The following is a 16,185-nucleotide window of genomic DNA, read 5'->3' as shown; positions in this document are numbered from 1 at the left end:
TATGTGTGCGTTGGATGCATGCTGCCCACACATGTGCAGTTCAATGAAAATTGTTCTTCGCATGCGCAGAACTAAAAAAAAAAGATGGTGGTGACCAGGGAAAGTGTCCAGCCTGGATCGCTGCCGGTTCTGCGTCCCAGGCCAGCATACCACTTCCTATTCAGCTGAACCGGGCTGAACCGGTAGGAATGCACCTCTGTCTTGGAGGTAGAATTATATTCAATGGAAACTATTGCTATTTCCTAATTCAATGCCTAATTATATTCAGTGGGGCTGTTGTCTAAAATATGGTCTAAAATCTTTATTATGTACACCTGAAGCTGAGATGAGATTTTATAGGATGTAAACAAATGGAAAAACCAGGGATTGTGCTATTACTACACTAGTTACCTTATTTACTTTATAGCACCAATTTCAGATTCTTGCAGAAACCATTATTACACAGATTTCCACTGCTTGTAAATAAACTATCTAACCAGAATATTTAGTATCTATTTACTTTTCCCATTTTTCCTGCAAATGTTGGAGACGTCATCCATTTCCACTAAATTGTTTCCTTTATGGTGCAGAAAAGAGGAGAGATCATCTGGGTATACTAATTTTATCTCTGATCTGCTGGCACATAATAGATTTAAATGAGTAACTAAATACCATTCTTTCATACTGATGGCATTATTATCCGTAGCTCTGGAATATTCTGTGCCTTTGGCGTGTTTTGCCTGCTAATTTTTTTTGCTGGCTGGTTTCTTTTATCACTTTCAATTGTGTGTGAATTCAGTTTAGCAGAGAACATGAGATACTCCATGTAGACAATTTTTTTGTGTAAGAAAATTTTGTAACTGCCTGGGTTCACATGTTAATTTATAATGGCATTTGTATGATTTTTGTTTAATACTATCTGCATATCCACCAACTGATGATTATATCTTATGTAAACTCTGTCAACCACATTTTGGCAGATGGTCTACTTCTTGCACTTGATTTTAAAATAAGTTATTTTAGTTTTTAGATAATATTTTATAATACCCTATTAATTATAAACAAATGTCAACATTCAGATAAAAAGATTTGAGGGCTCATAATCATGGGAAATATCCACAAATACATTTGAATACAAAAAAATGTAAAGATAAACATTGTTCTTCCAAATACAGACTCACAAAACATACTAGTGGTGTTTATTTTCTACAAACTAAACTATTGCTGGCACGTTTGTTGTTCTTTGAGCTTCCTGGTCTATACGCCGAGTCACAAATATCCTTAGATTAGAAATAAGAATTTTAGTTATACTTTTTTATTTGTTAAAATCTCATTTTGGTTTTCCTACACATCTTTACAAGTTTATAGTGAACCAAATCTAACAACTTTCTTTTTTTGGTAATTTTCTGACCCCTGTTTCTTAGCTTTAATCTTAGAACACTTTTTTAATAAATAGGTTTCCACAGGAAATATGTGAGGTTAAGCAGGAAACATATTTTAATTTAAAAAACACATCCATTGGTTTTTGCTGCCTTCCTGATGGAAATATATTTATATATATGCCAATAAATAGATACAGATATATAGCATATATCTGTAACATCCAGCTAGCTATTGGCTTCTAGAGTCACATATTAAAATAGCTGCTGCATTCTGTGACAGATAGAGAGTAAGGCAGATGGCCTTGATGGAAATGTGCAAGACCAATTACCTACGTGTACAAAATGGATGTTTAAGTCCTAAAAAACCAAAAAATATTCAGAAGCAGATCAGAGAGATGGCTTCCTGGTTCATTGAAGCATAATGAGTTGGATGTAATGGTTTGTGGAAATGATCCTGAGGAACAAGGGGAAGAAATGCTGCTTAGGAAATAATCAGATAAGAGAAGGGGCATCCCCCAATCTCAGAAGAACTGTCAGAGGAAGGATCCCCTCTAATTATTAGGCAGTTAAAAGTGCAAGATTCTGTTAATTTGCCTTACAAAAAGGTAGAAAATTAGCTCATCTCGTTGTGTTCCATATCTGTCTGGTTCACCAGGGAGGTTGGCAGGAGAAAAGTACAGCAAGTGCAGTCCCACTAGATTTAATTATGATTCCTTTTCCTTAATCCTTTATATTTTTTAATTATTTTCCTTACCATGAATGAGAATAGCATGATTAGTCTGTGTGTAGGCATGATAATCCATATAATCAACAATGAAATATTACCAAGTAGATAAGAAAGGTGCATGAGTATGATTTTTAACATAGGTATATGTATACTAAAAGAAGTATCCTACCTTGTTGAGTCGATTTATTTCAGATTCATAAAACATATTCTTTGTGCTTGTAAGGGTAGTTTCCTGTTTCAAAAACATGTTCTCTTTCCTAAGTATGTTCTTGTCTTTCTGGAACGAAAATATATAAATACATTGATAAACTAAGATAAATCTCTAACAGATTTATTATATACATTTTATGCCAAACAGAAACAAAACAACATAAAACTGATGCATAGCATATCCTTGAAACAGCAAATTTTGTATCTTGGAGCGAAGGGAAGGACGCGACAAGAGACAAGTGAAAGTGACTTTATTCAGCTCATAGTAAACTGCGATTCAACGTGGCGTGGTTCGCGCCAAACATTTATACCCCCGGGTTTGAACGAGGAGCCAATGGGGCGTCGAGTAGCTCGACCAATCAGGGCGAGGATTGAACCGGCTCCGCCCGGGAACCAATCAGGGAAGGAGTCCTTTATTCGCGCGCTTGTATTTCCCGCGCTAGTATTCAACACCCCTCCCCCCCCAGTCAAAGAGTTCCTTTAGGAAGGGCAAACATAGTCCTGTAGGTAGGCGGGCCGGTGGCGTTCTCGTCCCGATCTTCGTGGCTCCCCGGCGGTTGTCGACGGGGGGGGAACCGCCGGTGGAGGAGTGTCCGTGGTGGGGCGGTGAACGTGCGGCGTGACCCCGAGAGGAGGCGCTGGCCCCGGGTCCCGTGCCCGATGTCCATCTGTCCGGGGTAGCGTCTCCGTGGCAACAGGAGTGTCCGGTAGCGGCCCCGCGCAGTCTAGTTGGGGTGTAGGTTCAGAGTCTCGATAAGGGCTTCGAGGAAAAGAGTAGCCGGTTGGGGCGCGCCTGTCCTGCAAGTTCGCATCGGCATGCCTCCCGTTCCCCGGGTGGAAACGGTCCGTTGGGGAAAAGGTCAACGAGGGTGGCTCCTGGCGTGAGCGGGTGTCTGAGGGGCTTGGGCTGTCTGTTTCTGCGTGAAGGCGACGCCTTAACTGGTCCACGTGGCGCCTCCATTGTGTTCCGTCGGCCAGGGCGACCCTGAAGGAACAGGGGCCGGTCAGAGCTGTGATGGTTGCGGGAACCCACCGTGGATCCCCAGAAAAGGAACGGGCCCATACAGGGTCCCCTAACTTAAACGCGTGGGAAGGAAGGGCCCCCAGGTTGCTTGGCTGATCCCCTGCGTATAATGGATGGAGCCTGTCTAGGGGGGTCCGCAATCTCCTACCCATCAAGAGTTCCGCGGGACTTTTATTGGTCGTCGGACAGGGTATAGAGTGCTGGCTCAAGAGGTAGGCCGCTACTCTTTCTTGCCAGTCGCCCTGGTCCATGCGGCCCAAAGCTTCTTTCGCTGAGCGAACTGCTCGCTCCGCCCGGCCGTTACTAGCTGGGTGATAAGGGGCCGTGGCCGCGTGTCTGATTCCTTGTTCGGCCAGGAATTCTTGGAACGTGGTGGAGGTAAACTGGGGCCCGTTATCGGAAACTATCACATCCGGTAACCCATGGGTAGCGAACATCTTACGGAGGGCCCTCACTGTGCTCTCCGCTGTGGTGGAGGTCATGATTACCAGCTCCACCCACTTGGAGTAAGCATCGACCACTATCATGAAGTTCCGGCCGTGGAAGGGGCCGGCGAAGTCGATGTGTATACGGGACCATGGGCCTCTAGGGATTTCCCACTCACGAGGGGCGGCTGTGGGGGGATTCGGCCTAGAGTTTTGGCAGACCCTGCATCGGCCAACGTAGTCTGCAATTTCCGAGTCTAACAAGGGCCACCACACGTAGCTACGGGCTAAGGCTTTCATTCGCGCTATGCCTGGGTGGTTTTTGTGGAGTGCGGGCAGGATTCGTGCCCGTAGGGCTTTGGGGATCACTACTCTATCCCCCCAGACAAGACAACCCCCGTGAAGGGCGAGTTCGGCTTGTCGCGCTTTAAATGGGCGGAATTCTTCCGCTACCTTTTCCGTGGGCCACCCCCTTAAAACCCATGAAGCAACCTGAGATAGGACGGGGTCAGCCTTTGTGCAGGCTGCAACGTCCGCGGCCGAGACGGGGAGGTCGGATTCGGCGATGGACAGAACAGAGAGTGCGGGCACGTGGGCTGTGTCCGTCTCTGGCAGAGGGCAACGGCTCAGGGCGTCTGCGTGCCCTAGCTGTTTCCCCGGACGGTATAACAGCGTATACGAATACGCCGTTAGGAACTCCGTCCACCGAGTCATGCGGGGGGACAAAATGGGGGGAGTTGGCTTGTCGCCCGCCAGTAGCCCCAGGAGGGGCTTGTGATCCGTGACTAGGGTGAACTTTCTACCATAAAGGTAGTCATGGAACCGCTTAATGCCGGACACTGCAGCCAGGGCTTCTTTGGCTGTAGTTCCGCTCCGTGGAGGAGAGTGTCCGGGAATAGAAAGCTATGGGGGCTTCTGAGCCGTTCGGGAGGACGTGGCTCAGGACCGCCCCTATGCCATAGGGGGAGGCGTCGCAAGTCAGAATTAGAGGCATCCTATCGCTGTACTGGATTAGGACTGCCGATGAAGTTAAAATGTCCTTTATAGCCGCGAACGCGTGCGCTTCACGGCTACCCCATTTCCAGGCCGCTGACCGGTCAAGTAGTCGGTGTAGCGGCTCAGCTAGTGACGCCTTGTGGGGGATAAAAGGGGCGTAGAAGTTTAAGAGCCCCAGGAACGCCTGTAATTCCGCCCTAGAGGTGGGTGCGGGTGCGTTTTTGATGGCGGCAACTTTGGAAGGAGTGGGGTGGATGCCTTGGGCATCAATGAGGAACCCCAAGAATTCAACTTTGGGAACAGCAATTTCGCATTTGCTGCGCTTTAATTTCAGTCCTGCCTCCCTGAAACGTGTGAGGACCTCCCGCAGTGTTTTCAGGAGTTCCGAGTGACTGGGGGCTGCGACCAGGACATCGTCGAAGTAGGGAACGACACCTGGGAGTCCGTGGAGCAACCGCTCCATGAGGCTCTGGAAAATCCCAGGGGCAACCGAAACGCCGAATTGGAGACGGCGGCAACGGAAGCCCCGCGGTGGGTGACGATGGTCTGGGCTGTAGCCGCATCGTCGTCTACGGGAAGCTGCTGGTAGGCCTGTGCCATGTCTAGCTTAGCGAAGATGCGGCCCTGTCCTAAGGAGTGGAGTAGGTGCTGCACTACGGGAACCGGATACGGGTTTGCCTGCAGGGCCAAATTGATGGTCGACTTGTAGTCGGCACATATTCTCACCGATCCGTCGGGTTTGACCGGGAGGACTATGGGGGTTTCCCAACGGGCGTGATCTACGGGCTCGAGTACCCCTTGCTCAATAAGCTTATCAAGTTCCGCGTCTACCTTTGCTCTCAATGCGAAAGGAACCCTGCGTGCCTTTAACCTAACGGGAGCGACCTGGGGATCGAGGCAGAGAGAAATGGGGGTACCCTTGTAACAACCCAATTTCCCATCGAACACATCAGCGAACTCGTCTAGGACGCTATCTACGGGGAGGGGAACTACCCTGTGTACCCCTTCTATGGTGAGGCCCAAGGCGGGGAACCATTCTAACCCCAGGAGAGCGGGCAGGTTGTTCCTAACGACTAAAACTGGGAGTTTCCCTTTAAAATTCCCATATTCCACCCGGATGTGGTATATCCCAGCTGTGGGAATCCCATTTCCCTGATAGTCTAGGAGGGAGACCCCGGCGGGGCGCAGCTTTCTCTGGGGGACCCCGGGGCAAAGGCGGGAGAACAAAGCCCAAGAAAGGAGAGAACGGGATGAACCGGAGTCCACCTCCATTTGGCACAGCTGACCTTCGAGCCGGACGGCGGTGCTTATTTTTCGGTTGCCAGCGGGAACGTGGGATGCCTGGTAGACCACGCAGTCGGCGCTGGGGGGCTGGTAGGTTGAGTGGCAGTCCTCGGAGCGCCTCGCGGGACGTGGCTGCTGGCGGCGTTGCGGTGCCTGGCGCTGGTCGCTGGGCTGCATAAACGACGGGGCTGGCAGGAGAGCCCGGCATACTCTGGCGAGGTGCCCTTCTCCTCGGCAGCGGCGGCAGACGGCAGAGCGGAACGGGCAGGCTGCGCGGCTGTGGCGGCCGCCGCATCCGCGGCAAGGTGCGTTTGAGGCTGGCTGAACGGGCGTCGGCGGTTGCTGGGGTGGCCTCCGCTTCGGCTGCATCCTCATTTGCCCTACGGTTTCCTCCTCCTCCTCCTCGTCTTCAGCAGGAGAGAGATCGTCGACGAGGTTCGTCTGGGTGGACGGCCCCGCGGCGGCTTGCGCGGGGGGGTTTAGCTGGAGGCGTTCCATGTCGGCCGTGGATTGCTCGGAGAGTTCGGCCGCTCGCGCTGTCTCCACGGCTTGCATCAGGGTAATCTTGTGATTCCGGAGCATTCGGCTGCGCAATTGCACGTCGCGGACCCCGCACACAAACTGCTCCGCGAGGTTCTCCTCCAGGTCTGCAAAATCACACTGGGCGGCCACTGTGCGCAAAGCCTCCAGGAACTGGCTGATGGATTCGTTGGGCTTTTGCACTCGGCGGCGGAAAGCGAAACGGCGTGCAAAGAGAGAGGGTGAGGGAGCGTAGTGGTTCCTCAGCCTGGACATCAGCTCGCTCCACCCGAGTTTGTAGGCTGGCCTCGGGGCGGCCAGGGCTCTCGCAGAGGCGAACATGGAAGGCTCACAGCAGGATAGGAAGAAGCTGCATTTCTCCTCGTCGGTCTGAGCCTGGTTCTTCGAGGCGATCAGGTAGCACTCGAAACGTTCCATGAAACTGTCCCATGATTCTCCGCTGGCTCCGCCGAATGGCGCGAAAGGAGGAAGCGAAGATGCCATCGAGGTGTGGAGCCGGAGGGGGAGAGAGGAAAGGCGGAGAAAAACTTCGCGTTCGCTGCCGGAATTCTCAGTCTGAAGTTAGCGTTCGAGCTGGTTCAGACGCGGTGGCAGCTGGCTTGCTCTTCTCCGTGGTCGCGGGAATCGGAATCCCACCTTCGTCGCCAGTTTTGTATCTTGGAGCGAAGGGAAGGACGCGACAAGAGACAAGTGAAAGTGACTTTATTCAGCTCATAGTAAACTGCGATTCAACGTGGCGTGGTTCGCGCCAAACATTTATACCCCCGGGTTTGAACGAGGAGCCAATGGGGCGTCGAGTAGCTCGACCAATCAGGGCGAGGATTGAACCGGCTCCGCCCGGGAACCAATCAGGGAAGGAGTCCTTTATTCGCGCGCTTGTATTTCCCGCGCTAGTATTCAACAGCAAAGAGTGATAAAACTCTATTGATTGCTTCTTGGGCTCTCTGTGGCCCATACATGTCATAAACAGTGCAGTATAACTGAAGAAATATAGCTTGTTGGAAATCAATCTTGCTATTATTTTTATATAACTTGTATCATCCTTCAATCTCAAAACAGGGACTACTAAAAAGCAAAATAAAGGGGGTCTATAAATAAACTTTAGGTGTACAGTGTACAAAATAATTGTGTACCTATCTTCTATTTAGTAACCAGTCACCCTTCTATGTCCACTGAGTATACATAGTCCACTGAATTATTTCAAAGGAAGAGATTTTATTCAGTGGTATTTTTGAAATATATTTTGTATTAGTGAAAGTCCTAAGGGTTCCCCAATCTTCCATCATTTTTATTTTAGAGTACAAATAGTACTATTGAGCCTCATGTGAATAATTTAGAGTGATAGTTTATTTTATCTGATGAATTTATTTGATATTCCTTTATACAAATAATTTATCCTGGCATTTGTCAAGAAAAAGAATTTAGCTTTCTCTCTGACTTGCTAGCTATCTGTGTTAAGAAGCAATTATTTTGTATCAAGGATCATTCAACATATGAATGATGAATTATGCAAGACTTAGTGCAGAACAGCAAGCAGTTCTGAGGACTTTTTGTCCACCTCAAATTTTAAGAGTTACTTACTGTAAGCCAACCTTGCAAAATGATGCTATCTTGGGCATAGAGATAGAAAAATTCACTAGAAGCCATCTGATAAGGCTGCTCCCTACCTCTCTAGCACCTCAGGACTCTTTCTGGACAACCTTATATTTTGCGGGTAGGTTTGGATCATGTATTTACATTTTTCCCCAAGAAGGTCTAAAGCAGTGTTTCTCAATCTTTGCCAATTTTAGGATTTGTGGACTTCAACTCCCAAAATTTTCCATCCCCCCAGCATGCACTGAAGTCCCCATATCTTAAAGTCAGCAAGGCTGAGAAACACAGGCCTAAATTATCAATTTAGAACTCTTCTTGTAAAGATTTATTGTAAAGAAATATTATATTGGATATTCTTAAAATCAGTACAAAAACAAGACAAATGGTAAATTTGACTACTACAAAAACAAATGATAGATGAAGTCAGATCAGCCCACAGAAAGATAAAACCAAGTAGTTGTTTGGTAGTCCAAGAAGGAAAACTGCATGTAAGACTATGTGTTAATAGTCTTTCCCTAAAATGCATAAAGAGTTTTAGAGTTTTAGAGTTTTATTAGTATTTGTAGGCCGCCCTTTTCCCTGAGGGGACTCAGGGCGGCTCACACAAAACTGGGAAGGGGGAATACAGACATTAAGATAGAAACATATAATAAAATAGTAGGCAACATACATTCATCATTCGGGAGGGGTAACTATCCTTATCCCCAGGCCTGACGGGCGAGCCAGTTCTTCAAGGCTATGCGGAAGGCTTGGACGGTGGAGAGGGTACGAATCTCCACGGGGAGCTCGTTCCAAAGGGTCGGGGCTACTGCTGAGAAGGCCCTCCTCCTTGTAGTTGCCAGCCGACACTGGCTGGCCGATGGGATACGGAGGAGGCCTAATCTATGGGATCTTATTGGTCGCAGGGATGTAATTGGCAGAAGGCGGTCTCTAAAGATTGGTGTTTATTTATTTCTTCAATAAACATTACTTAGAATTAGTAGACTTGCAGCCAGTATGCCAGCTCTGCTAAAATCCTATTTAGGCAATCGAGAATGGATTGCATGTTTTGTTGTTGTACATAACACTTCTTTAAGTGTGCTTTTGGCAGAAGAACCAGAAAAAATATTTTCAATTGGTTCAAAATCCACTTTATTGAAACTGGAACTAATTTCCATTGTGTTCCAGATGCCACGATAGTAAGTAATTTTGCTCTTTGAGAAGCCAAATGTCTAAGGTGACCAGATTTTCAGATTGGTAAAGAGGGACACCTTTGACCGGGGGGGGAGGGGGGCTTGATTAAAAATTTTATACGGAGCAACAAAAATTTTCATACAACGCAAAAATAGTATTGTATTTTTTTATTGCAACATAACTACAATTTACAAATATAAATTGTTGCCAAACATCAAAATTTTGATAACGTGACCATGAGGATGCTGCAATGGTCGTTAAGTGTGAAAATGGTCGCTGTGTGAAAAATGGTCATCAGTCACTTTTTTCAATGCCATTGTAACTTTGGTCACTATACCACCTTTCTTGCCACAGTTCTTAAGTGAATAACTGCAGCTGATAAGTTAGTAACATAAGTGAATCTGGTTTCCCCATTTGACTTTGTCAAAAGGTCACAAAAGGCAATTAAAATGACCTCAGGATACTGAAACCATCATAAATACAAATCTGTTGACAAACATCAAAATTTTGATCACGTGACCATGAGGATGCTGCAATGGTCACTAAGTGTGAAAATGGTCGCTAAGTGTGAAAATGTTAATCAGTCACTTTTTCCAATGCCATTGTAACTTTGGTCACTAAGCCCATTATACCACCTTTCCTGTCATAGTTCTTAAGTGAATAACTGCAGCTGATAAGTTAGTAACATAAGTGAATCTGGTTTCCACATTTGACTTTGTCAAAAGGTAACAAAAGGCAATTAAAATGACCCCAGGACACTGAAACCATCATAAATATGAATCTGTTGCCAAACATCAAAATTTTGATCGAGTGACCATGAGGATGCTGCAACGGTTGCTAAGTGTGAAAATGGTCGCTAAGTGTGAAAATGGTCACTGTGTGAAAAATGGTCATCAGTCACTTTTTTCAATGCCATTGTAACTTTGGTCACTATACCACTTTTCTTGCCACAGTTCTTAAGTGAATAACTGCAGCTGGTATTTTGTATTTTGATAGAATCTTTTTTTAAATAGTCTAAGACAATTTAAAAAAAGAATCAACACAGAATAAATTGAAGTAAAATATTTCAAACTATTCCACAAAGAATAAATTGAAGTAAAACTATTTTTAAAAATTCTATGCACAATATATTTCAAAGTATTGTGCATAGAATTTTTTTAAATGGTTTCACTTCAATTTATTTTGGATAGTATCTTTTTTTAAATAGTCTAAGACAATTTAAAAAAGAATCCACACAGAATAAAACTATTTTAAAAAATCCTATGCACAATAAATAAAATATTATTTTAAAATACATTAAAAAAATAAAAGAAAAAAACCCAGCTCACTTGACCAGCAGGCACAAGTGAGCACTCCAAGTCAATCCAGAATGATGTAGATGTTAATACAAAGAACTGAGCAAATTAAAATGGTGAAATTAGTCAGGGAAATATTTTTCAAAGAAACTTTGCCACCATTTTTTCCACACGAGCCGACGTCCAACCTCCGTGCCCCTCCCCTCCGGAAAATCCAGGAAGGAGCACTCGTGACTTCTCTAGCCAAGTATTTCCTGGACCTCTATGGTACTGGGTCATCTTTTCTTATAAAAGTAAGTAAAATGGGTGTGGGGGGTCCATTTTCTTGCTTTAATGTTTTATCTTCAATGAAAGTACTGATACAGAGAGAGGGTTTAGACAGAGTGTCTTTTGTCTTGCCCCGGTTAGGATTTCTTAAGCAAATCCACTGGGCTTTCAACATGAAGCCAGAAAATCGGGAGTTTTTTAAAACGCCCCAGGACACGGGACAAATTGTTATTAATCATGACTGTCCCGCCAAAATCGGGACGTCTGGTCACCTTATAAATGTCTGATGTAAAATAATATTGTTTAATAATTTTTAGAACATGAAAAATAGGAAATTGTTTTTTGAGATTACACTATTTGTTGTTGCTATTACATTTCACTATCAAATATTCTAAATGATCTGTGGAATAAGAGCTATCTTTTTCTGAGCTTTTTAGCTGAATAGCTAGATGCATTTATTATGTGCTGTTGTTACCAGGTCATCTCTTATCTTTAAGAATTCAGCAGACACATAGCTTGAATTTTTCTCTGCCTAATAGTCATACTCATGGATACAAGCAGATTCATAGTAAATACAAATTTCCCCAGAAACACCATAACTCATTGCTATTATGATAGTGGGGATATGGAAGATGAAACAGCCAGGATTGATATGAGTTTTACAGTATATTTTATTATATTTACCCTCTTGTGTGGACTATAATCTTTAAAGAAACATCAAACCAAAGCTTTCAGGGGCAAATGATTTTCTATGCTCCTTTTTGCACCAACAGGATTAACTTTAAAAAAATAAATCCATTCATGTGCATATCTTTGGTTTTTCTCCAGAATTATTTTTAAATTTAAATAATCAAAATAATAATCTATTATTTGAAAACAGAGTGCTAAATGTCTTTGTCCAAAGAAATTTGCTTAAATTATCACAAAATTAAATTGCTTGCCATGCCCTTAATAAAAACAAAATCGAATGTAGACATGATCTGAGCTGTATTACTGTGCAATCCCTGTGAGAGAGGCTTTTACAAGACCACAGTTCCTGCAAATGACATTTTCTCAGATTTTGCAAAATCCCAACTAATATACAGTATGCTCTGCCCTTGCTCCAAGGAAATTATAGAATAATGAGCTTGGGAATCCTCAAGGGGAAAACAACTCAAGAAGCTTGGGAAATTTTGAAAAATGAGATTACAAAAGCCCAGTCTAGCACAATACCAATGAAGAACAAAAATAACAGCTTCCAAAAGAAACCAGCATGGCTGCATAAAGAACTCTCTGACAAATTGAAAGACAAAAAAGATAAGTATAAAAAGTGGAAAGAGGGGGACATAACTAAGGCAGAATATTAGCAAATAGCCCAAGCATGTAAAGATGAAGTGAGGAAAGCTAAGGCTCACAATGAAGAAAGGCTTACCACAAAAGTAAAAAATAACAAAAAAAGCTTCTTCCAACATGTTAAAAAAAAGAAAAAAGTTAAGGAAACAATTGGTCCATTGCTGGGAGAAAGTGGCAAGAAGGTGACAAGCAACAGGGAGAAAGCAGAACTATTTAACCTATGTTTTGCATCTGTCTTTACACAAAGGGATTAAACAGTCCAACCTATCAAAAACAGCAAAAATCAGATTGGAAACACAAGTTGAAATAGGGAAGAAAATGGTAAGTGAGCACCTGTCTAATCTAGATGAGTTCAAATTACCAGGACTGGATGGATTACACCCCAGGGTTCTGAAGGACCTGGCAGACGAGATCTCAGAATCACTGAACTATATCTTTCAGAGATCCTGGAGCACAGGGGAACTACCAGAGGACTGGAAAAGAGCTGATATGGTTCCCATCTTCAAAAAAGGGACAAAAACAGACCCAGGAAACTACAAAACCATCAGCCTGACCTCAATACCAGGGAAGATTCTGGAAAAGATAATCAAGCAACGAATTAGCGAACACCTAGAAGCATTTTGTAATTTTAATGTATTTCATTAAGGTTTGGGAACTTTTGTATAGGTTTGATCACATCCATTAGGACAGATGGGCAAACAATAAAATCAAGGGATCAATTGATTGATTGATTCTGTTGTTACTAAATTTTATAAGGTCAATTGTCAGTATATTACTTGTAATCTGATAGACTTGAGCAGCTGATAATTTAATAATTAAAAAAATAACATGATCTAAAAGAGCTAACTCTTTAATGTAAATTGAGTATATTATATAGACTGATTCTTTCCCAGACCACAGAAATACAGCATGTTTTTGTTTCTTCACTTTACATCACAGGTGTCAAACTCACCGTGTCATGTTGTCAGCACGTGATGTTTCATGACATTTTCCCCATTCATGGAGCTGAGGTGGGTGTAGCCTGTGGGTGATGCATCTGGCCTGCAGGCTGCTAGTTTGACACCCCTAAGGTTAGGCTATGTTAGGCTATGTGGACTTCACTCTCCAGAATTCTTGAGTGGGGAATTCTGTGAATTAGCGTACACACATCTTAAAGTTGCCTAGGTTGAGAAATACTGATCTAAACAAATTTTAACATGCAGATTTTTTAAAACTCTTTTAAAAAGTTTAATGAAACTGTACAAGGGGACGCCATTAAAGGGCCTGACAACTGTGTTCTAGGCCTATAAAACTTTATCTTGTTGGTCCTACTTGAAAACTATTTTATGAGGAAGAAAGCAAAGTTAACCCAGTTTCTTGAATTAAAAAGAACAGTGAAAGTATTTCTCAATGACAGCTCAACAAATGTAAATCTTGTTTTCTTTTGTCAATAGCTACCAAGTGAAAGGTAACTCCTTGCTATTTCAGTTGTCAGTGTTCCAAATACCATGAAGAATTAAATCAGAGTCGAAGGCAAAACTATGCTTAAAGTTCCAATTTAATAAAGCAGGCATGTTGGCATCGTGCTGTGGGATTCCAACTCTGGAAGTTACATCAGAATCCCACCCAGCTAAAAGTTCATGATCTTGTCCCCACACCCACAGTCCATCACATGGTCCACTCTTCTTCTTCCACGCTGGTGTCTCCACCCAGCTGCTTCCGGTCAGGTGTGAAAGTGCGAAGACAAAGGATGACCTTGGCGTCTAGTAAAGAATGAAAATAATACATTCCACAATCCTACTCCTTCTATTCCCCCCTCCCATCGACTATACTTAAAGAAACAGCATAATGAAATAAGAGAAAGTGTGGCAGGCCAAAATTCTAAAAGGAATATAATTGCAGGCCTGACAGGTGGCCTCTCCTTAGAAGAAAAACGTTTCCTGAAAAGAGAATAACATAAAAGTTAACATATACAAATTTAACCACCTACTTTCACCCCTAGGGGACCCTTTGGCTTATCGGGAAACTTCTTGTGGAATTGTTCTACTAACTTTTCCACTTTTAAGTTCCAGCTTTTCACCCAAGTGTCTTCAGACAAAGGGTAACCCTTCCATTGCACTAAATACTGTAAACAATCCCTATTCAACCTAGAGTCTATAATCTTTTCCACCTCAGATTGTGTTTCCCCTTCTATCTGGTTAGGAGGAGAGAAAGTTTGGGTGGATGTTCTTATGCTAGACCCAATTACTGGTTTCAACAAGCTACAATGAAATTCCAGGCCAAATTTCCCTAGACTTCTGGGTAGACTCAGCTGAACTGTAAATGAGTTAACTATTTCACTATTGGGAATGGACCTAGAAATTTTTGATCAAATTCCTTGCTAGGCATTCCTAATCTTAAGTATTTGGTAGACACAAAAACTTTGTCCCCCACATGAAAGGGGTACTGGAGCGAGCGGTGTTTCTCAGCTTGCTTCTTGTAGGCTTCTGCTGCATCTGCTAGAACCTTCTTCGTATTCCCCCAACCTTTCTTTAGTATGTCCATCCATTCATTCAAAGTCATGGAGGAGGGAGTTTCTCTAGGCAGCGAAGGCATTGGTAATCTGGAAAGGAGTAAATCCAGTGCTGCTGTGAACCGCATTGTTGTATGCCACTTCGGCGAAGGGTAGCAAGTCTGACCATCTGTCTTGCTGATAGTCCACAAAACACCGGATGTATTGTTCCACTACCGCATTGGCTCTCTCTGGGATGAACCTCTGCTGGGATGAGCCTCTGAGCTCAGTTCTTGTGTGGACCCAATGGATCTCAGGACCTGGCTCCAGAACTTGGCTGTGAACTGGACTCCGCGGTCTGAAATGATCCTCTTGGGCAATCCGTGCAGGCGATAAATGTGTTTCACAAACATTTTTGTTAGTTTCTTTGTGGACGGCAACTCTGAGCAAGTCCATAACTGTCCAGATTACTCTGTTTCCACTGCTGTCTGGGAGTTGCACGATGAAGTCCATTGTGACTCTTCCCATGGTCTGTTAGGGCTGGCCACTTGTTGTAGCAGTTCAGACTGGTCTGTTGGGAGCGCCAATTTCATAGCTGCCATCAGCTTATCCTGGCTTCCATTACTATTATGCTGCGGTTTTCTTGACAAAACATCCCCCAACAAGTTTTTGGGTTCTTGTTGGACAGTTGGGGTTTTTGTCTCTGCTGCAGGTTCTGGGCTCTTGGATTCAATCATCCCTGGCTGGCCCTTTTTCTCCATCGGTGGTATTGGCTCATCCACAATCATCAATTTCCTACCACTGTCTTCCCACTTTATTGTAGGCTTCCACCTGTCAAGCCATGCAAGCCCCAAGATTATTTTCTCCGGCATCTCTGGAGCAACAATGAATCTGAGAAGCTCGCAGTGGCGGCCCACTTGTAACTTCACCAGTTCAGTTACTAGCGTGGGTTGGGTCCCTCCAATTAGCATTCCATCTACCTGCTCAACCCGAATGGGACAGGCTAGAGCTCTTGTGCTTATGCCTAGTTGCTTGACAATCGACGTGCTGATTAAGCATCGAGCACAACTGGTGCTCACAACTGCTACAACTTCCCCCTCCAACCCCGTCTTAGGCACTTGGAGGTTGACTTGGAGGGAGAAGGGGCGGATGGGTGCATTCACCATTGGGTCATCTTCAGCATTTTCCTCCTCCGAGGCCTCCCACTTGGTAGGACTCTTTGTCACCTTAAGTTGGAGATCCTCTTCCAGAGGGTGTTCACTTTTTTTCTCCTCCGAGGCCTCCCCCTTGGTAGGACTCTTTGTCACCTTAAGTTGGGGATCCTCTTCTAGAGGTTGGTTACCTTTTTCCTCCTCTGAGGCCTCCCCCTTGGTAGGACTCTTCGTCACCTTAAGTTGGGGATCCTCTTCTAGAGGTTGTTGGCCCAGATGACTCTTTTGTGGTGGTATCTGGGGCCTTCTCTTTTCCGCTGTGGCGGTTGGTGTGCAC

General features: G+C 44.4%; 1 protein-coding gene across 1 annotated transcript in view; it reads right to left on the bottom strand.

Moving 5' to 3' along the window:
* TNIP3 (TNFAIP3 interacting protein 3) overlaps positions 1 to 16,185 on the bottom strand; it is an 81,206-nt gene that overhangs the window by 9,074 nt on the left and 55,947 nt on the right. The window contains exon 7 of the mRNA XM_087723989.1: positions 2,258 to 2,365. Coding sequence (XP_087580115.1) covers positions 2,258 to 2,365 — 108 coding nt within the window. The remainder of the gene's footprint in view (positions 1 to 2,257; positions 2,366 to 16,185) is intronic.

This window comes from Thamnophis sirtalis, unplaced genomic scaffold (genome assembly GCF_051295495.1).
Source record: "Thamnophis sirtalis isolate CommonGarterSnake01/CBP01778 unplaced genomic scaffold, rThaSir2_p1.2 scaffold_10, whole genome shotgun sequence".
Lineage (NCBI taxonomy): Eukaryota > Metazoa > Chordata > Lepidosauria > Squamata > Natricidae > Thamnophis > Thamnophis sirtalis.
This window is presented reverse-complemented; position numbering and strand designations above follow the sequence as displayed.